The sequence below is a fragment of the Pelophylax lessonae genome (genome assembly GCF_965119305.1).
Source record: "Pelophylax lessonae genome assembly, contig: HAP1_SCAFFOLD_197, whole genome shotgun sequence".
NCBI classification, from domain to species: Eukaryota; Metazoa; Chordata; class Amphibia; order Anura; family Ranidae; genus Pelophylax; species Pelophylax lessonae.
The window spans coordinates 241,968-263,493 of record NW_028120115.1 but is presented as its reverse complement, the minus strand read 5'-3'; the positions used below and the strand labels follow the sequence as shown (position 1 = coordinate 263,493).

General features: G+C 58.2%; 1 protein-coding gene across 1 annotated transcript in view; it reads right to left on the bottom strand.

The window, feature by feature from the left end:
- The window catches only part of LOC309543553 (zinc finger protein 777-like), a 35,101-nt gene extending 14,354 nt beyond the window's left edge, over positions 1 to 20,747 (bottom strand). The window contains exons 1-3 of the mRNA XM_082276025.1: positions 20,626 to 20,747; positions 1,805 to 1,931; positions 988 to 1,092 (exon numbers count right to left, since the gene is read on the bottom strand). Of these exons, the coding sequence (XP_082132151.1) occupies positions 988 to 1,092; positions 1,805 to 1,931; positions 20,626 to 20,643 (250 nt within the window). The 5' untranslated portion in view covers positions 20,644 to 20,747. The remainder of the gene's footprint in view (positions 1 to 987; positions 1,093 to 1,804; positions 1,932 to 20,625) is intronic.
- Positions 20,748 to 21,526: the final 779 nt, after the last annotated feature.

Genomic DNA, 21,526 nt, shown 5'->3' with positions numbered 1-21,526 from the left:
GGTCCAACACGGGCCCTTTAATTTGTAGGGAAACCCCTAGATGTGTTGTTTTTGTGTGGGCCCGTTAGTGTTGTGTTGTGTTGCCCACCTCTTATAGTTGGACTGCTTAGTACGTCCAGATGTATCCGATTCCCCGTGTTCCATATTGAACGAGAAAGATAACGGGATTTTATACTAACTAAAATTATTTTCTTGACATCCATGGAGAACGCGGGTTCCACCACTCTGTCTGATCATTTTCTTGGTACCGCCTTTTCCCTGAACTGAGGAATGCTGGGAGTGGGAGGGGTTATACTGGGCTGGCCACACTATTTCTGTAGGTGGCAGTATAATCCGACTGTATGTGAGCTCCTGTGTCCCTCAATGCAGTTTGCGGTAAGTACAATAATCCCGATCCTTCATTCATGTTCCTGATACAGCATTGGACGATCTGTACCCAAATCCTGGGACACAAACCAATGTGACCCAATTCAGAGAAAGAGGGCGGGGCCCAATTCAGAGAAAGAGGGCGGGGCCCAATTCAGAGAAAGAGGGTGGGGCCCAATTCAGAGAAAGAGGGCGGGGCCCGATTCAGAGAAAGAGGGCGGGGCCCGATTCAGAGAAAGAGGGCGGGACCCGATTCAGAGAAAGAGGGCGGGACCCGATTCAGAGAAAAAGGGCGTGACCCAATTCAGAGAAAGAGGGCGTGACCCAATTCAGAGAAAGAGGGCGTGACCCAATTCAGAGAAAGAGGGCGTGACCCAATTCAGAGAAAGAGGGCGGGACCTAATTCAGAGAAAGAGGGCGGGACCTAATTCAGAGAAAGAGGGTGTGACCCAATTCAGAGAAAGAGGACGGGACCCAATTCAGAGAAAGAGGGCGGGACCCAATACAGAGAAAGAGGGCGGGACCCAATTCAGAGAAAGAGGGTGGGACCCAATTCAGAGAAAGAGGGCTGAAGTCTTCCCCAACCCCCCCTAGATGTCACACCTCCATGGCTCTTCTCACCTGTGTGCACAATGGTGTCGGTCCTCCGGGGCTCCTCGGAGAGTTGGTGGGCCCTGATACACGGATCTTCACCTCTCTCTATCCGAGACAAGATCTCCGGCTGACCTGGGGGCCAAAAACCCGAAATACATATAAATGTATAGGAAAGGCAGATCCTAGTGCTGCATCCCGAGACCTCCCCCATATGACAAATCCCAACCCCCCCTCCCGAGACCTCCCCCATATGACGAATCCCAAATCCACCCTCCTTAGACCTCCCCTATATGACAAATCCCAACCCCCCCTCCCGAGACCTCCCCCATATGACGAATCCCAAATCCCCCCTCCCTTGACCTCCCCCATATGACGAATCCCAAATCCCCCCTCCTTAGACCTCCCCTATATGACAAATCCCAACCACCCCCAATTTCACAAAACCTACCCCCCCTTCGACAAATGCCACCCCCCTCCTCGGACCTCCCCCATATGAAACCCCCCCCCCTCCCAGACCTCGCCATATAACAAATCCCAACCCCCCCCTCCCCAGACCTCCCCCATATGAAAACCCCCCACCTCCCCATATAACAAATCCCAACCCCCCTCCCCAGACCTCCCCCATATGAATAATCCCAACCCCCCTAGACCTACCCCATATGACAACCCCCCTCCTCAGACCGGCCCATATGACAAATCTCAACCCCCCCCTTCTCCAGACCTCCCCCATTTGACAAATCCCAGTGGTGGGCGGAGTCTGTTATAGGTGTCACACAGACATGTAGTAGGTGAATTCCTGGTCTGCACAGATGGGGAGAGTAGAGTGTCAGCTGTTGGGTCTCACCTATGAAGACCAGAGTCTGATAATTCTCCTTCATCACATCCTTATAGAGTTCCTTCTGCCACTCCTCCAGACTACACCACTCCTCCTCCGAGAAATACACCGCCACCTCATCGAAGAGAACCGGCACCTGAAGAGCAACACACAGATATAATCCCCCATCAATACTTCATATCACACCCCTCCCCCGCTGTACCATCATCCGTACCCCACCATACCATCATCCCCTCCCCCCCACTGTACCATCACCCCCCCCCCCCCACAGTACCATCACCCCTCCCCCACTGTACCATCACCCCTCCCCCCACTGTACCATCACCCCTCCCCCTACTGTACCATCACCCCTCCCCCCACTGTACCATCACCCCTCCCCCCACTGTACCATCACCCCTCCCCCTACTGTACCATCACACCCCCCCCCCCACTGTACCATCACCCCCCCCCCACTGTACCATCACCCCTCCTCCTACTGTACCATCACCCCCCACTGTACCATCAAACCTTCACCCACTGTATCATCCCCCCCCCCCACACTGTACCATCACCCCTCCTCCAACTGTACCATCACCCCCCCCCCACTGTACCATCAAACCTCCTCCTACTGTACCATCACCCCCCCCCCCCCCCCACTGTACCATCATTCCCCCCTGAAATATAATAAGGCATGTTAATACAATCTTTCAATATCTAGGGGGGGTCAGCCACTAAGGCTGCATTCACATGTCAGCTTATAATCGCGGGCAGAACCGCCGCGGTTCCGCCCGCGATTCGGAGATTTATTGCAAATCGCGGGACGCCTAGCGTTGCCCGTTGATTTGCAATAGCCCCCCAAACGCCGAGCGATGTTGCCGCGATTTATGCCCGCCGAATCGCGGCAACATCGCGCAAACAAAATCGCGGGACGCAATACGCTCCAAAAAAGTACAAGAGCCTCTCTGGAGCGTATTGCGTCCCGCGATTTTGTTTGCGCGATGTTGCCGCGATTTGGCGGGCGTAAATCGCGGCAACATCGCTCGGCGTTTGGGGAGCTATTGCAAATCAACGGGCAACGCTAGGCGTCCCGCGATTTGCAATAAATCTCCGAATCGATTATAAGCTGACATGTGAATGCAGCCTGAAGGGCCGTGTATCATCTTTTAATTGCCTCCTGACGAGATTTGAGCTAACACCCCCCCCCCACTGTACCATCACCCCTCCTCCTACTGTACCATCACCCCACCCCCCACTGTACCATCACCCCTCCTCCTACTGTACCATCACCCCACCCCCCACTGTACCATCACCCCTCCTCCTACTGTACCATCACCCCCCCCCACTGTACCATCAAACCTCCTCCTACTGTACCATCACCCCCCCACTGTACCATCACCCCTCCTCCTACTGTACCATCACCCCCCCCACTGTACCATCACCCCCCCCCACTGTACCATCACCCCTCCTCCTACTGTACCATCACCCCCCCCCCACTGTACCATCAAACCTCCTCCTACTGTACCATCACCCCCCCCCACTGTACCATCACCCCTCCTCCTACTGTACCATCACCCCCCCCCCCCACTGTACCATCAAACCTCCTCCTACTGTACCATCACCCCTCCTCCTACTGTACCATCACCCCTCCTCCTACTGTACCATCACCCCACCCCCCACTGTACCATCACCCCTCCTCCTACTGTACCATCACCCCTCCCCCCACTGTACCATCACCCCTCCTCCTACTGTACCATCACCCCCCCCCCACTGTACCATCAAACCTCCTCCTACTGTACCATCACCCCCCCCCACTGTACCATCACCCCTCCTCCTACTGTACCATCACCCCCCCCCCCCACTGTACCATCAAACCTCCTCCTACTGTACCATCACCCCTCCTCCTACTGTACCATCACCCCTCCTCCTACTGTACCATCACCCCACCCCCCACTGTACCATCACCCCTCCTCCTACTGTACCATCACCCCCCCCCCACTGTACCATCACCCCTCCTCCTACTGTACCATCACCCCTCCTCCTACTGTACCATCACCCCCCCCACTGTACCATCACCCCTCCTCCTACTGTACCATCACCCCTCCTCCTACTGTACCATCACCCCACCCCCCACTGTACCATCACCCCTCCTCCTACTGTACCATCACCCCCCCCCCCACTGTACCATCACCCCTCCTCCTACTGTACCATCACCCCCCCCACTGTACCATCACCCCCCCCTCCTACTGTACCATCACCCCCCCCACTGTACCATCACCCCTCCTCCTACTGTACCATCACCCCCCCCCACTGTACCATCACCCCTCCTCCTACTGTACCATCACCCCCCCCACTGTACCATCAAACCTCCTCCTACTGTACCATCACCCCCCCCACTGTACCATCACCCCCCCCACTGTACCATCAAACCTCCTCCTACTGTACCATCACCCCCCCCACTGTACCATCACCCCTCCTCCTACTGTACCATCACCCCCCCCACTGTACCATCACCCCTCCTCCTACTGTACCATCACCCCCCCCCACTGTACCATCACCCCTCCTCCTACTGTACCATCACCCCACCCCCCACTGTACCATCACCCCTCCTCCTACTGTACCATCACCCCACCCCCCACTGTACCATCACCCCTCCTCCTACTGTACCATCACCCCCCCACTGTACCATCACCCCTCCTCCTACTGTACCATCACCCCCCCCCACTGTACCATCAAACCTCCTCCTACTGTACCATCACCCCTCCCCCCACTGTACCATCACCCCCCCCACTGTACCATCACCCCTCATCCTACTGTACCATCACCCCCCCCCCACTGTACCATCAAACCTCCTACTGTACCATCACCCCCCCCCCCCCACTGTACCATCACCCCTCCTCTGAGAAATACACCGCCAACTCTGCATCACACCCCTTCCCCCGCTGTACCCTTCCCCTTCACTATCACCACCACTGTGCTCCTCAGAGTAGTGCAGTGTTACTATGGTAACAATGATATTGTGCTCCTCAGAGTAGTGCAGTGTTGCTATGGTAACAATGATATTGTGCTCCTCAGAGTAGTGCAGTGTTACTATGGTAACAATGATATTGTGCTCCTCAGAGTAGTGCGGTGTTGCTATGGTAACAATGATATTGTGCTCCTCAGAGTAGTGCAGTGTTGCTATGGTAACAATGATATTGTGCTCCTCAGAGTAGTGCAGTGTTGCTATGGTAACAATGATATTGTGCTCCTCAGAGTAGTGCGGTGTTGCTATGGTAACAATGATATTGTGCTCCTCAGAGTAGTACGGTGTTACTATGGTAACAATGATATTGTGCTCCTCAGAGTAGTGCAGTGTTGCTATGGTAACAATGATATTGTGCTCCTCAGAGTAGTGCGGTGTTGCTATGGTAACAATGATATTGTGCTCCTCAGAGTAGTGCGGTGTTGCTATGGTAACAATGATATTGTGCTCCTCAGAGTAGTGCGGTGTTGCTATGGTTACAATGATATTGTGCTCCTCAGAGTAGTGCAGTGTTGCTATGGTAACAATGATATTGTGCTCCTCAGAGTAGTGCAGTGTTGCTATGGTAACAATGATATTGTGCTCCTCAGAGTAGTGCGGTGTTACTATGGTAACAATGATATTGTGCTCCTCAGAGTAGTGCAGTGTTGCTATGGTAACAATGATATTGTGCTCCTCAGAGTAGTACGGTGTTACTATGGTAACAATGATATTGTGCTCCTCAGAGTAGTGCAGTGTTGCTATGGTAACAATGATATTGTGCTCCTCAGAGTAGTGCAGTGTTGCTATGGTAACAATGATATTGTGCTCCTCGGAGTAGTGCAGTGTTGCTATGGTAACAATGATATTGTGCTCCTCAGAGTAGTGCAGTGTTGCTATGGTAACAATGATATTGTGCTCCTCAGAGTAGTGCAGTGTTGCTATGGTAACAATGATATTGTGCTCCTCAGAGTAGTGCAGTGTTACTATGGTAACAATTATATTGTGCTCCTCAGAGTAGTGCAGTGTTGCTATGGTAACAATGATATTGTGCTCCTCAGAGTAGTGCGGTGTTGCTATGGTAACAATGATATTGTGCTCCTCAGAGTAGTACGGTGTTACTATGGTAACAATGATATTGTGCTCCTCAGAGTAGTGCAGTGTTGCTATGGTAACAATGATATTGTGCTCCTCAGAGTAGTACGGTGTTACTATGGTAACAATGATATTGTGCTCCTCAGAGTAGTGCAGTGTTGCTATGGTAACAATGATATTGTGCTCCTCAGAGTAGTGCAGTGTTACTATGGTAACAATGATATTGTGCTCCTCAGAGTAGTGCAGTGTTGCTATGGTAACAATGATATTGTGCTCCTCAGAGTAGTGCGGTGTTGCTATGGTAACAATGATATTGTGCTCCTCAGAGTAGTGCGGTGTTGCTATGGTAACAATGATATTGTGCTCCTCAGAGTAGTGCGGTGTTGCTATGGTAACAATGATATTGTGCTCCTCAGAGTAGTGCAGTGTTGCTATGGTAACAATGATATTGTGCTCCTCAGAGTAGTGCAGTGTTGCTATGGTAACAATGATATTGTGCTCCTCAGAGTAGTGCAGTGTTACTATGGTAACAATGATATTGTGCTCCTCAGAGTAGTGCAGTGTTGCTATGGTAACAATGATATTGTGCTCCTCAGAGTAGTGCGGTGTTGCTATGGTAACAATGATATTGTGCTCCTCAGAGTAGTGCAGTGTTGCTATGGTAACAATGATATTGTGCTCCTCAGAGTAGTGCAGTGTTGCTATGGTAACAATGATATTGTGCTCCTCAGAGTAGTGCAGTGTTGCTATGGTAACAATGATATTGTGCTCCTCAGAGTAGTGCAGTGTTACTATGGTAACAATGATATTGTGCTTAGGGCTGGGCGATATGGCTGAAAACTGTATCACGATATCAGTGTTTCATATCGGTCGATATCGATATATATTGATATTTTTTATTACCCATTTAAAATAAGGACCCTAGGGTGAGAATGCAGGGTGACTGGCATGGTGCAGGAGAATGCAGGGTGACTGGCATGGTACAAGAGAATGCAGGGTGACTGGCATGGTGCAGGAGAATGCAGGGTGACTGGCATGGTACAAGAGGATCCGGGGTTGTGGGCATACTACAGGAGATGCAGTGCTGTGGGCATGGTGCAGGTGGACCATGCCCGCAGCACTGCATCCCTTGTAGTATGCCCGCAGCCCTGCATAACGGCAGGTAGTGAAGCTGTTTCACTTACCTGTTCCAGAGACGCCTTCGTTTTAAAAATGGCGCCGCCCGGCGCCGATACGTCATTGCGCACGCGCCGCCACCGCTCGTGTAATTTCGGCTATTCCCGGCCTCTCCCGAGCGGCGGCGCGTGCGCAATGACGTGTTGGCGCCGGGCGGCGCCATTTTTAAAAGTTTAAACCCGTCGGAGCGGACTTTTCGATTTATCGTTCAAGTTTTCTTATTGCTATCGAGCACGGGACTATCGCGATACCTATCGGTATCGTTTTATCGCCCAGCCCTAATTGTGCTCCTCAGAGTAGTGCGGTGTTGCTATGGTAACAATGATATTGTGCTCCTCAGAGTAGTGCAGTGTTGCTATGGTAACAATGATATTGCTCTGATCACAGTGTGTAAAAAAAGAAGAAAAAGAAAGAAAATGTAATACAAAATACAAAAACTAAAAATATATCATTTTTTTTTGTGCTGTCACCGATCCGTGTCCCCGATTACCAGCAATCCGTGTCCCCGATTACCAGCAATCCGTGTCCCCAAATATCACCAATCCGTGTCCCCGATTATCACCAATCCGTGTCCCCGATTACCAGCAATCCGTGTCCCCAAATATCACCAATCCGTGTCCCCGATTATCACCAATCCGTGTCCCCGTCCCCGATTATCACCGATCCGTGTCCCCGATTATCACCAATCCGTGTCCCCGATTATCACCAATCCGTGTCCCCAAATATCACCAATCCGTGTCCCCGTCCCCGATTATCACCGATCCGTGTCCCCGATTATCACCAATCCGTGTCCCCGATTATCACCAATCCGTGTCCCCAAATATCACCAATCCGTGTCCCCGATTATCACCGATCCGTGTCCCCCGATTATCACCGATCCGTGTCCCTGATTATCACTGATCCGTGTCCCTGATTATCACCGGTCCGTGTCCCCGATTATCACCGATCCGTGTCCCCGATTATCACCGATCCGTGTCCCCGATTATCACCGATCCGTGTCCCCGATTATCACCGATCCGTGTCCCCGATTATCACCAATCCGTGTCCCCAAATATCACCAATCCGTGTCCCCGATTATCACCGATCCGTGTCCCCGATTATCACCGTTCCGTGTCCCCGATTATCACCGATCCGTGTCCCCGATTATCACCGATCCGTGTCCCCGATTATCACCAATCCGTGTCCCCGATTATCACCAATCCGTGTCCCCAAATATCACCAATCCGTGTCCCCGATTATCACCGATCCGTGTCCCTGATTATCACCGATCCGTGTCCCTGATTATCACTGATCCGTGTCCCTGATTATCACCGGTCCGTGTCCCCGATTATCACCGATCCGTGTCCCCGATTATCACCGATCCGTGTCCCCGATTATCACCGATCCGTGTCCCCGATTATCACCGATCCGTGTCCCCGATTATCACCAATCCGTGTCCCCAAATATCACCAATCCGTGTCCCCGATTATCACCGATCCGTGTCCCCGATTATCACCGTTCCGTGTCCCCGATTATCACCGATCCGTGTCTCCGATTATCACCGATCCGTGTCCCCGATTATCACCGATCCGTGTCTCCGATTATCACCGATCCGTGTCCCCGATTATCACCGATCCGTGTCCCCGATTATCACCGATCCGTGTCCCCGATTATCACCGATCCGTGTCCCCGATTATCACCAATCCGTGTCCCCGATTACCAGCAATCCGTGTCCCCAAATATCACCAATCCGTGTCCCCGATTATCACCAATCCGTGTCCCCGATTATCACCAATCCGTGTCCCCGATTATCACCGATCCGTGTCCCTGATTATCACCGATCCGTGTCCCTGATTATCACCGATCCGTGTCCCCAAATATCACCAATCCGTGTCCCCGATTATCACCGATCCGTGTCCCCGATTATCACCGATCCGTGTCCCCGATTATCACCGATCCGTGTCCCCGATTACCAGCAATCCGTGTCCCCAAATATCACCAATCCGTGTCCCCGATTATCACCAATCCGTGTCCCCGATTATCACCAATCCGTGTCCCCAAATATCACCAATCCGTGTCCCCGATTATCACCAGTCCGTGTCCCCGATTATCACCGATCCGTGTCCCCGATTACCACCAATCCGTGTCCCCGATTATCACCAGTCCGTGTCCCCGATTATCACCAATCCGTGTCCCCGATTATCACCAATCCGTGTCCCCAAATATCACCAATCCGTGTCCCCGATTATCACCAGTCCGTGTCCCCGATTATCACCGATCCGTGTCCCCGATTATCACCAATCCTTGTCCCCGATTATCACCGATCCGTGTCCCCGATTATTACCGATCCGTGTCCCCGATTATCACCAATCCGTGTCCCCGATTATCACCGATCCGTGTTCCCGATTATCACCGATCCGTGTCCCTGATTACCACCGATCCGTGTGCCCGATTATCACCAGTCCGTGTCCCCAAAATATCACCAATCCGTGTCCCCGATTACCACCAATCCGTGTCCCCAAATATCAGCAATCCGTGTCCCCGATTATCACCGATCCGTGTCCCCGATTATCACCGATCCGTGTCCCCGATTATCACCAATCCGTGTCCCCGATTATCACCGATCCGTGTCCCAGATTATCACCGATCCGTGTCCCCGATTATCACCGATCCGTGTCCCCGATTATCACCGATCCGTGTCCCCGATTATCACCGATTCGTGTCCCCGATTATCACCGATCCGTGTCCCCGATTATCACCGATCCGTGTCCCCAAATATCACCAATCCGTGTCCCCGATTATCACCGATCCGTGTCCCCGATTACCAGCAATCCGTGTCCCCAAACATCACCAATCCGTGTCCCCGATTATCACCAATCCGTGTCCCCAAATATCACCAATCCGTGTCCCCGATTATCACCGATCCGTGTCCCCGATTATCACCGATCCGTGTCCCTGATTATCACTGATCCGTGTCCCTGATTATCACCGGTCCGTGTCCCCGATTATCACCGATCCGTGTCCCCGATTATCACCGATCCGTGTCCCCGATTATCACCGATCCGTGTCCCCGATTATCACCGATCCGTGTCCCCGATTATCACCAATCCGTGTCCCCAAATATCACCAATCCGTGTCCCCGATTATCACCGATCCGTGTCCCCGATTATCACCGTTCCGTGTCCCCGATTATCACCGATCCGTGTCCCCGATTATCACCGATCCGTGTCCCCGATTATCACCAATCCGTGTCCCCGATTATCACCAATCCGTGTCCCCAAATATCACCAATCCGTGTCCCCGATTATCACCGATCCGTGTCCCTGATTATCACCGATCCGTGTCCCTGATTATCACCGGTCCGTGTCCCCGATTATCACCGATCCGTGTCCCCGATTATCACCGATCCGTGTCCCCGATTATCACCGATCCGTGTCCCCGATTATCACCGATCCGTGTCCCCGATTATCACCGATCCGTGTCCCCGATTATCACCAATCCGTGTCCCCAAATATCACCAATCCGTGTCCCCGATTATCACCGATCCGTGTCCCCGATTATCACCAATCCGTGTCCCCAAATATCACCAATCCGTGTCCCCGATTATCACCGATCCGTGTCCCCGATTATCACCGATCCGTGTCCCCGATTATCACCAATCCGTGTCCCCGATTACCAGCAATCCGTGTCCCCAAATATCACCAATCCGTGTCCCCGATTATCACCAATCCGTGTCCCCGATTATCACCAATCCGTGTCCCCGATTATCACCGATCCGTGTCCCTGATTATCACCGATCCGTGTCCCTGATTATCACCGATCCGTGTCCCCAAATATCACCAATCCGTGTCCCCGATTATCACCGATCCGTGTCCCCGATTATCACCGATCCGTGTCCCCGATTATCACCGATCCGTGTCCCCGATTACCAGCAATCCGTGTCCCCAAATATCACCAATCCGTGTCCCCGATTATCACCAATCCGTGTCCCCGATTATCACCAATCCGTGTCCCCAAATATCACCAATCCGTGTCCCCGATTATCACCAGTCCGTGTCCCCGATTATCACCGATCCGTGTCCCCGATTACCACCAATCCGTGTCCCCGATTATCACCAGTCCGTGTCCCCGATTATCACCAATCCGTGTCCCCGATTATCACCAATCCGTGTCCCCAAATATCACCAATCCGTGTCCCCGATTATCACCAGTCCGTGTCCCCGATTATCACCGATCCGTGTCCCCGATTATCACCGATCCGTATCCCCGATTATCACCGATCCGTGTCCCCGATTATTACCGATCCGTGTCCCCGATTATCACCAATCCGTGTCCCCGATTATCACCGATCCGTGTTCCCGATTATCACCGATCCGTGTCCCCGATTACCACCGATCCGTGTGCCCGATTATCACCAGTCCGTGTCCCCAAAATATCACCAATCCGTGTCCCCGATTACCACCAATCCGTGTCCCCAAATATCAGCAATCCGTGTCCCCGATTATCACCGATCCGTGTCCCCGATTATCACCGATCCGTGTCCCCGATTATCACCGATCCGTGTCCCAGATTATCACCGATCCGTGTCCCCGATTATCACCGATCCGTGTCCCCGATTATCACCGATCCGTGTCCCCGATTATCACCGATTCGTGTCCCCGATTATCACCGATCCGTGTCCCCGATTATCACCGATCCGTGTCCCCAAATATCACCAATCCGTGTCCCCGATTATCACCGATCCGTGTCCCCGATTACCAGCAATCCGTGTCCCCAAACATCACCAATCCGTGTCCCCGATTATCACCAATCCGTGTCCCCGATTATCACCAATCCGTGTCCCCGATTATCACCAATCCGTGTCCCCGATTATCACCAATCCGTGTCCCCGATTATCACCAATCCGTGTCCCCAAATATCACCAATCCGTGTCCCCGATTATCACCAGTCCGTGTCCCCGATTATTACCGATCCGTGTCCCTGATTATCACCAATCCGTGTCCCCAAATATCACCAATTCGTGTCCCCGATTATCACCAGTCCGTGTCCCCGATTATCACCGATCCGTGTCCCCGATTATCACCGATCCGTGTCCCCGATTATCACCAATCCTTGTCCCCGATTACCACCGATCCGTGTGCCCGATTATCACCAGTCCGTGTCCCCAAAATATCACCAATCCGTGTCCCCGATTACCACCAATCCGTGTCCCCAAATATCACCGATCCGTGTCCCCGATTATCACCAGTCCGTGTCCCCGATTATCACCGATCCGTGTCCCCGATTATCACCGATCCGTGTCCCCGATTATCACCGATCCGTGTCCCCGATTATCACCGATCCGTGTCCCCGATTATCACCGATCCGTGTCCCCGATTATCACCGATCCGTGTCCCTGATTATCACCAATCCGTGTCCCCAAATATCACCAATCCGTGTCCCCAAATATCACCAATCCGTGTCCCCGATTATCACCAGTCCGTGTCCCCGATTATCACCGATCCGTGTCCCCGATTATCACCAGTCCGTGTCCCCGATTATCACCAATCCGTGTCCCTGATTATCACCAATCCGTGTCCCCAAATATCACCAATTCGTGTCCCCGATTATCACCAGTCCGTGTCCCCGATTATCACCGATCCGTGTCCCCGATTATCACCGATCCGTGTCCCCGATTATCACCAATCCTTGTCCCCGATTACCACCGATCCGTGTGCCCGATTATCACCAGTCCGTGTCCCCAAAATATCACCAATCCGTGTCCCCGATTACCACCAATCCGTGTCCCCAAATATCACCGATCCGTGTCCCCGATTATCACCAGTCCGTGTCCCCGATTATCACCGATCCGTGTCCCCGATTATCACCGATCCGTGTCCCCGATTATCACCGATCCGTGTCCCCGATTATCACCGATCCGTGTCCCCGATTATCACCGATCCGTGTCCCCGATTATCACCGATCCGTGTCCCCGATTATCACTGCACCCATTATATAACACTGCGCCGCAAAACTTATCACATCTACCAACTACGGGAAAGATTTATCTCATTTTTTTTTTTTTACTAGTAATGGCGGCGATCTGCGATTTTTGCGGGACTGCGACATTGCGGCGGACAGATCGGACCCCTGACTGACATTTTTGACACTTTTGGGGTTACTAGTGACATTTCTACAGTAATCAGTGCTATATATATGCACTGTTACTGTACTAATGACACTGGCAGGGAAGGGGTTAACACCAGGGGTGATCAAAGGGTTAAATGTGAGCCTAGGGGAGTGATTCTAACTGTGGGGGGCGTGGCTTGTGAAATGACCATAGAGACCTGTGATGCTATATAGAAGGAGCTCTGTGATCATTCCATAGAGAAGAACGGTCAGCTGTGATTACATCCGATCGTCCTTCTCTCTCAGCGGGGAGCGATCGCCGGGTGTCACCTGCCCCGTGCATCAGAGCCCCCGCTGCCGAGTGGGGGTGGGAATGCACCTGAGGCGGTGCGCGCTCGCCCCCTAGCTGCAGGCGTGCCACTGATGTATTCCTACGCTGGATTGCCCAGGAGCCGCTGCCTGCCGCAGTATAACTGCAGAGGACGGTCCTTAAATGGTTAAGAGGTTAAACGGATCTCATTTACAGAGAGGGATAGGGGGGAGGGGAGAGAGGGGGGAGAGAGAGGGGAAGGGGGAGAGAGGGGGGAAGGGGGAGAGAGGGGGGAAGGGGGAGAGAGGGGGGAAGGGGAAGGGGGAGAGAGGGGGGAAGGGGAAGGGGGAGAGAGGGGGGAAGGGGGGAGAGAGGGGGGAAGGGGGAGAGAGGGGGGGAAGGGGGAGAGAGAGGGGAAGGGGGAGAGAGGGGGGAAGGGGGAGAGAGGGGGGAAGGGGAGAGAGGGGGGGAAGGGGAGAGAGAGGGGGGGGAAGGGGGAGAGAGGGGGGGAAGGGGGAGAGAGGGGGGGAAGGGGGGGAAGGGGAGAGCGAGGGGAAGGGGGAGAGAGGGGGGAAGGGGGAGAGAGGGGGGAAGGGGGAGAGAGGGGGAAGGGGAGGGGGGGAGAGAGGGGGGAAGGGGGAGAGAGGGGGGAAGGGGGAGAGAGGGGGGGAAGGGGGAGAGAGGGGGGAAGGGGGAGAGAGGGGGGAAGGGGGAGAGAGGGGGGAAGGGGGAGAGAGGGGGGGGGGGGGGGGAAGGGGGAGAGAGAGGGGGGAAGGGGGGAGAGAGGGGGGGAAGGGGAGAGAGAGGGGAAGGGGAGAGAGGGGGAAGGGGGAGAGAGGGGGAAGGGGAGAGAGAGGGGGGGGAAGGGGGAGAGAGGGGGGAAGGGGAGAGAGAGGGGGGAAGGGGGGAGAGAGGGGGGGAAGGGGAGAGAGAGGGGAAGGGGGAGAGAGGGGAAGGGGGAGAGAGGGGAAGGGGGAGAGAGGGGGGGGGAGAGAGGGGGGGGGGGGGAAGGGGGAGAGAGGGGGGGGGGGGAAGGGGGAGAGAGGGGGGGGGAAGGGGGAGAGAGGGGGGGGGGAAGGGGAAGAGAGGGGGGGGAAGGGGAGGGGGGGAGAGAGGGGGGAAGGGGGAGAGAGGGGGGAAGGGGGGAGAGAGGGGGGAAGGGGGAGAGAGGGGGGGAAGGGGAGAGAGAGGGGAAGGGGGAGAGAGGGGGGAAGGGGGAGAGAGGGGGGGGGAAGGGGGAGAGAGGGGGGGGGAAGGGGGAGAGAGGGGGGGAAGGGGGGGAGAGAGGGGGGAAGGGGGGGAGAGAGGGGGGAAGGGGGAGAGAGGGGGGAAGGGGGAGAGAGGGGGGAAGGGGAGGGGGGGAGAGAGGGGGAAGGGGGAGAGAGGGGGGAAGGGGAGAGAGGGGGGGAAGGGGAGAGAGGGGGGGAAGGGGAGAGAGGGGGGGGGAAGGGGAGAGAGGGGGGAAGGGGGGAGAGAGGGGGAAGGGGGAGAGAGGAGGGGGGAAGGGGAGAGAGAGGGGAAGGGGGAGAGAGGGGGGAAGGGGGAGAGAGGGGGGGAAGGGGAGAGAGGGGGGGGGGAAGGGGGAGAGAGGGGGGGAAGGGGGGGAGAGAGGGGGGAAGGGGAGAGCGAGGGGAAGGGGGAGAGAGGGGGGAAGGGGGAGAGAGGGGGGGAAGGGGGAGAGAGGGGGGAAGGGGAGGGGGGAGAGAGGGGGGAAGGGGGAGAGAGGGGGGAAGGGGGGAGAGAGGGGGGGAAGGGGAGAGAGGGGGGAAGGGGAGAGAGGGGGGGGAAGGGGAGAGAGGGGGGGGAAGGGGAGAGAGGGGGGAAGGGGGAGAGAGGGGGGAAGGGGGAGAGAGGGGGGGGAAGGGGGAGAGAGGGGGGAAGGGGAGGGGGGAGAGAGGGGGGAAGGGGGGAGAGAGGGGGGAAGGGGGGAGAGAGGGGGGAAGGGGAGAGAGGGGGGGGGAAGGGGAGAGAGAGGGGAAGGGGGAGAGAGGGGGGAAGGGGAGAGAGGGGGGGAAGGGGGAGAGAGGGGGGGAAGGGGAGAGAGAGGGGGGGAAGGGGAGAGAGAGGGGGGGGAAGGGGGAGAGAGAGGGGGGGAAGGGGGAGAGAGGGGGGGAGAGAGGGGGGAAGGGGGGAGAGAGGGGGAAGGGGGAGAGAGAGGGGAAGGGGGAGAGAGAGGGGAAGGGGGAGAGAGGGGGAAGGGGGAGAGAGGGGGGGAAGGGGAGAGAGAGGGGGAAGGGGAGAGAGAGGGGAAGGGGGAGAGAGGGGGGAAGGGGAGAGAGGGGGGAAGGGGGAGAGAGGGGGTGAAGGGGGAGAGAGGGGGGGGGAAGGGGGAGAGAGGGGGGTGAAGGGGGAGAGAGGGGGGTGAAGGGGAGGGGGGGGAGAGAGGGGGGAAGGGGGAGAGAGGGGGAAGGGGGAGAGAGAGGGGAAGGGGGAGAGAGAGGGGAAGGGGGAGAGAGGGGGGAAGGGGGAGGAGGGAGGGAAGGGGAGAGAGGGGGGGAGAGAGGGGGAAGGGGAGAGAGAGGGGGGAAGGGAGGAGAGCGAGGGGGGGAAGGGGAAAGAGAGAGGGGAAGGGGGAGAGAGGGGGGAAGGGGGAGAGAGAGGGGAAGGGGAGAGAGAGGGGAAGGGGGAGAGAGAGGGGAAGGGGGAGAGAGAGGGGAAGGGGGAGAGAGGGGGGAAGGGGGAGAGAGGGGGGGGGGAAGGGGGAGAGAGAGGGGGGAAGGGGGAGAGAGGGGGGGAAGGGGGAGAGAGGGGGGGAAGGGGGAGAGAGGGGGGGAAGGGGAGAGAGGGGGGGAAGGGGGAGAGAGGGGGGAAGGGGGGGAGAGAGGGGGGAAGGGGGGAGAGAGGGGAAGGGGGAGAGAGGGGGGGGAAGGGGAGAGAGGGGGGGGAAGGGGAGAGAGAGGGAAGGGGAGAGAGGGGGGGGAAGGGGGAGAGAGGGGGGGGAGGGGGAGAGAGGGGGGAAGGGGGGAGAGAGGGGAAGGGGAGAGAGAGGGGAAGGGGGGGAGAGAGAGAGGGGAAGGGGGGGGAGAGAGAGAGAGAGGGGAAGGGGGGGGGAGAGAGAGAGGGGAAGGGGAGAGAGGGGGGGAAGGGGAGAGAGGGGGGAAGGGGAGAGAGGGGGGAAGGGGAGAGAGGGGGGGAAGGGGAGAGAGGGGGGGAAGGGGAGAGAGAGGGGGGAAGGGGAGAGAGAGGGGGGAAGGGGAGAGAGGGAAGGGGAGAGAGGGGAATGGGAGAGAGAGGGGAAGGGGGAGAGAGAGGGGAAGGGGGAGAGAGGGGAAAGGGGAGAGAGGGGAAGGGGGAGAGAGGGGGGAAGGGGAGAGAGGGGGGGGAAGGGGAGAGAGGGGGGGGGGAAGGGAGAGAGGGGGGGGGGAAGGGGAGAGAGGGGGGGGGGAAGGGGAGAGAGGGGGGGGAAGGGGAGAGAGGGGGGGAAGGGGAGAGAGGGGGGGAAGGGGAGAGAGAGGGGAAGGGGAGAGAGGGGGAAGGGGGAGAGAGGGGGGAAGGGGGAGAGAGGGGGAAGGGGAGAGAGGGGGGAAGGGGAGGGGGGGGGAAGGGGAGAGAGGGGGGGAAGGGGAGAGAGAGGGGAAGGGGGAGAGAGGGGGGAAGGGGAGAGAGAGGGGAAGGGGAGGGGGGGAGAGAGGGGGAAGGGGGAGAGAGGGGGGAAGGGGAGAGAGGGGGGAAGGGAGAGGGGGGGAAGGGGAGAGAGAGGGGGGGAAGGGGGAGAGAGGGGGAAGGGGAGAGAGAGGGGGAAGGGGGAGAGAGGGGGGAAGGGGGAGAGAGGGGGGAAGGGGAGAGAGAGGGGGGAAGGGGAGAGAGAGGGGAGGGGGAGAGAGAGGGGAGGGGGAAGGGGAGAGAGGGGGGAAGGGGAGGGGGGAGAGAGAGAGGGGAAGGGGAGAAGGGGGAGAGAGGGGGGAAGGGGGAGAGAGGGGGGAAGGGGGAGAGAGGGGAGGGGGAGAGAGGGGAGGGGGGAAGGGGAGAGAGGGGAGGGGGGAGAGAGGGGGGAAGGGGGGGAGAGGGGGAAGGGGGAGAGGGGGGGAGAAGGGGAGAGAGGGGGGAAGGGGAGAGAGGGGGGAAGGGGAGAGAGGGGGGAAGGGGAGAGAGGGGGGAAGGGGAGAGAGGGGGGGGAAGGGGAGAGAGGGGGGGGGAAGGGGAGAGAGGAAGGGAAGGGGGAGAGAGAGGGGAAGGGGGAGAGAGAGGGGAAGGGGGAGAGAGGGGGGAAGGGGAGAGAGGGGGGAAGGGGAGAGGGGGGGAAGGGGAGAGGGGGGGAAGGGGAGAGAGGGGGGGGAAGGGGAGAGAGGGGGGGAAGGGGAGAGAGAGGGGAAGGGGGAGAGAGAGGGGAAGGGGGAGAGAGGGGGGAAGGGGAGAGAGAGGGGAAGGGGAGGGGGGGAGAGAGGGGGAAGGGGGAGAGAGGGGGGAAGGGGAGAGAGGGGGAAGGGGAGAGGGGGGGAAGGGGGAGAGAGGGGGGGGAAGGGGGCAGAGAGGGGGAAGGGGAGAGAGAGGGGGAAGGGGAGAGAGAGGGGGAAGGGGAGAGAGAGGGGGGAAGGGGAGAGAGAGGGGGGAAGGGGAGAGAGAGGGGAAGGGGAGAGAGAGGGGAGGGGGAGAGAGAGGGGAGGGGGAAGGGGAGAGAGGGGGGAAGGGGAGGGGGGAGAGAGAGAGGGGAAGGGGAGAAGGGGGAGAGAGGGGGGAAGGGGGAGAGAGGGGGGAAGGGGGAGAGAGGAGGGGAGGGGGGGAGGGGGGAAGGGGAGAGAGGGGAGGGGGGAGAGAGGGGGGAAGGGGGAGAGAGGGGGGAAGGGGAGAGAGGGGGGAAGGGGGGAGAGAGGGGAGGGGGGGAAGGGGAGAGAGAGGGGAAGGGGAGAGAGGGGGGGAAGGGGGAGAGAGGGGGGAAGGGGGAGAGAGGGGGGAAGGGGGGAGAGAGGGGAAGGGGAGAGAGAGGGGAAGGGGGGGAGAGGGGAAGGGGAGAGAGAGGGGAAGGGGGGGGAGAGAGAGAGGGGAAGGGGGGGGAGAGAGAGAGGGGAAGGGGGGGGGGAGAGAGAGAGAGAGGGGAAGGGGGGGGGGAGAGAGAGAGGGGAAGGGGGGGGGGAGAGAGAGAGGGAAGGGGAGAGAGGGGGGGAAGGGGAGAGGGGGGAAGGGGAGAGAGGGGGAAGGGGAGAGAGGGGGGAAGGGAGAGAGGGGAAGGGGAGAGAGGGGAAGGGGAGAGAGAGGGGAAGGGGAGAGAGAGGGGAAGGGGAGAGAGGGGGAAAGGGGAGAGAGGGAAGGGGAGAGAGGGGGGAAAGGGAGAGAGGGGGGGAAGGGGAGAGAGGGGGGGGGGAAGGGGAGAGAGGGGGGGAAGGGGAGAGAGGGGGGGAAGGGGAGAGAGAGGGGAAGGGGAGAGAGAGGGGAAGGGGAGAGAGGGGGGAAGGGAGAGAGGGGGGAAGGGGAGAGAGGGGGGAAGGGGAGAGGGGGGAAGGGGAGAGAGGGGGGGAAGGGGAGAGAGGGGGGGAAGGGGAGAGAGAGGGGAAGGGGGAGAGGGGGGAAGGGGAGAGAGAGGGGAAGGGGAGGGGGGAGAGAGGGGAAGGGGAGAGAGGGGGGAAGGGGAGAGAGGGGGGAAGGGGAGAGAGAGGGGAAGGGGGAGAGAGGGGGAAGGGGGAGAGAGGGGGAAGGGGAGAGAGAGGGGGAAGGGGGAGAGAGGGGGGAAGGGGGAGAGAGGGGGGAAGGGGAGAGAGGGGGGAAGGGGAGAGAGAGGGGGGAAGGGGAGAGAGAGGGGAGGGGAGAGAGAGGGGAGGGGGAGAGAGAGGGGAGGGGGGAGGGGGAGAGAGGGGGGAAGGGGAGGGGGGAGAGAGAGAGGGAAGGGAGAAGGGGAGAGAGGGGGGAAGGGGGAGAGAGGGGGGAAGGGGGAGAGAGGGGGGAAGGGGGAGAGAGGGGAGGGGGGAAGGGGAGGGGGGAGAGAGGGGGAAGGGGGGAGAGGGGGGAAGGGGGAGAGAGGGGGGAGAAGGGGAGAGAGGGGGGAAGGGGAGAGAGGGGGAAGGGAGAGAGGGGGGGAAGGGGAGAGAGGGGGGAAGGGGAGAGAGGGGGGGGGAAGGGGAGAGAGGGGGGGGGGGAAGGGGAGAGAGGGGGGGAAGGGGAGAGAGAGGGAAGGGGGAGAGAGAGGGGAAGGGGAGAGAGAGGGGAAGGGGGTGAGAGGGGGGAAGGGGAGAGAGGGGGAAGGGGAGAGAGGGGGAAGGGAGAGAGGGGGAAGGGGAGAGAGGGGGGAAGGGGAGAGAGGGGGGGGGAAGGGAGAGAGGGGGGGAAGGGGAGAGAGGGGGGGGAAGGGGAGAGAGAGGGGAAGGGGGAGAGAGGGGGAAGGGGAGAGAGAGGGAAGGGGAGGGGGGGAGAGAGGGGGAAGGGGAGAGAGGGGGGAAGGGGAGAGAGGGGGGAAGGGGAGAGAGGGGGGAAGGGGAGAGGGGGGGAAGGGGAGAGAGAGGGGGGAAGGGGGAGAGAGGGGGAAGGGGAGAGAGAGGGGGAGGGGCGAGAGAGGGGAAGGGGAGAGAGAGGGGAGGGGGAGAGAGGGGAGGGGGGAAGGGAGAGAGGGGGGAAGGGGAGGGGGGAGAGAGAGAGGGGAAGGGGAGAAGGGGGAGAGAGGGGGAAGGGGGAGAGAGGGGGAAGGGGAGAGAGGGGGGAAGGGGAGAGAGGGGGGAAGGGGAGAGAGGGGGGAAGGGGTCGAGAGGGGGGAGAAGGGGGAGAGGGGGGAAGGGGAGAGAGGGGGGAGAAGGGGGAGAGAGGGGAGGGAGAGGGGGGGCTGGGGAGGGGGAAGGAAGGGAAGGTAGAGGGGGGAGGGGGTAGTTTGCTCGTACAGTGTAATGTGTGTCGGGTTGTTGGGGGTTCTGGCAATGAGTGGAAGGAAGTTGGGGGAGGGGAGGAGTGGAAGGAAGTTGGGGGGAGGGGAGGAGTGGAAGGAAGTTGGGGGAGGGGATAGAGGCTCAGTGCACCCCTCCTCCTTCCCCATCTGAGGGACTTTAAATCTCAGGGCGGTCCCGCAGAATCCGGGGCAGTTGGGGGTGTGGCCTCTCCCATCCCCCCTGTGTATAGCAGAGGAGGCCCCTCCCTCAGTGTGTGTGGGGGGGGTGCTCCCCTCCCCCCTCTATAATGAGGATGATGGGGGTTGTAGTACAGCTCGGGCTGTGTGTATTGGGGTGACCTCCCTCCCCCTCCTCCCAGCATGCTCCGGGGTCTCACCTGGCGAGAGATAATCATGACTAGCAGCCGCTGCGCGTTTCCATTCCGGCCCCGCCCCTTCCGCTACCGGCCCCGCCTTCCTCCCTGGTCACACCGCCGCTGATTGCACGCCTCAATCTCAGTAAACTGGAGGGGGCGGAGAGGAGGAAGGAATGAGGGGGGCGGGGCTGTGTTTCTTATCTCCTCCTCCCGGTAGTGTCGGGAAGGTGTGAATGGTTAACAGAGCGAAGAGTGCGGGGAGCAACTACCGTGATTGGCGGAGGTGCTGAGAAGAGGGCGGAGTGGTGAATGATGATTGGTGGAGGGGGGCGGGGTTAGTGATGATTGGTGGAGGAGGCTCATCACAGGGACTCGCTATATACACACACACACACCCTCCTCTGACATCACTTCCGCCCAGCCGAAGCTCTATGATAATTACACCGGAAGTACACTATATTGATCGCACAGTATAGGAAGTGCTGGCCTCTAGTGGCACCCGAGATAAGTGCAGTCAATGAAATGTCAGAAGAAATACAGAGGAGACTTCTACTGACGGAATATAGAGAAACATTTCTTTATACTTCTATTAACCACTTAAGCCCCGGAAGATTTTACCCCCTTCCTGACCAGGGGGTATTTTGCGATTCGGCACTGCGTGAATTTAACGGACAATTGCGCGGTCGTGCGACGCTGTATCTAAACGAATTTGACGTCCTTTTTTTCCCACAAACAGAGCTTTCTTTTGGTGGTATTTGATCACCTGTGCGATTTTTTGATCATGTGCTATAAACAAAAAAAGAGCGACAATTTTGCAAAAATAACAATATTTTTCACATTTGTTATATGAAATTCCCCAAAAAAAATGTAAAAATCAAAATTTTTTAACATTTTTGGCCAATTTTTTTTTTTTTACCATATG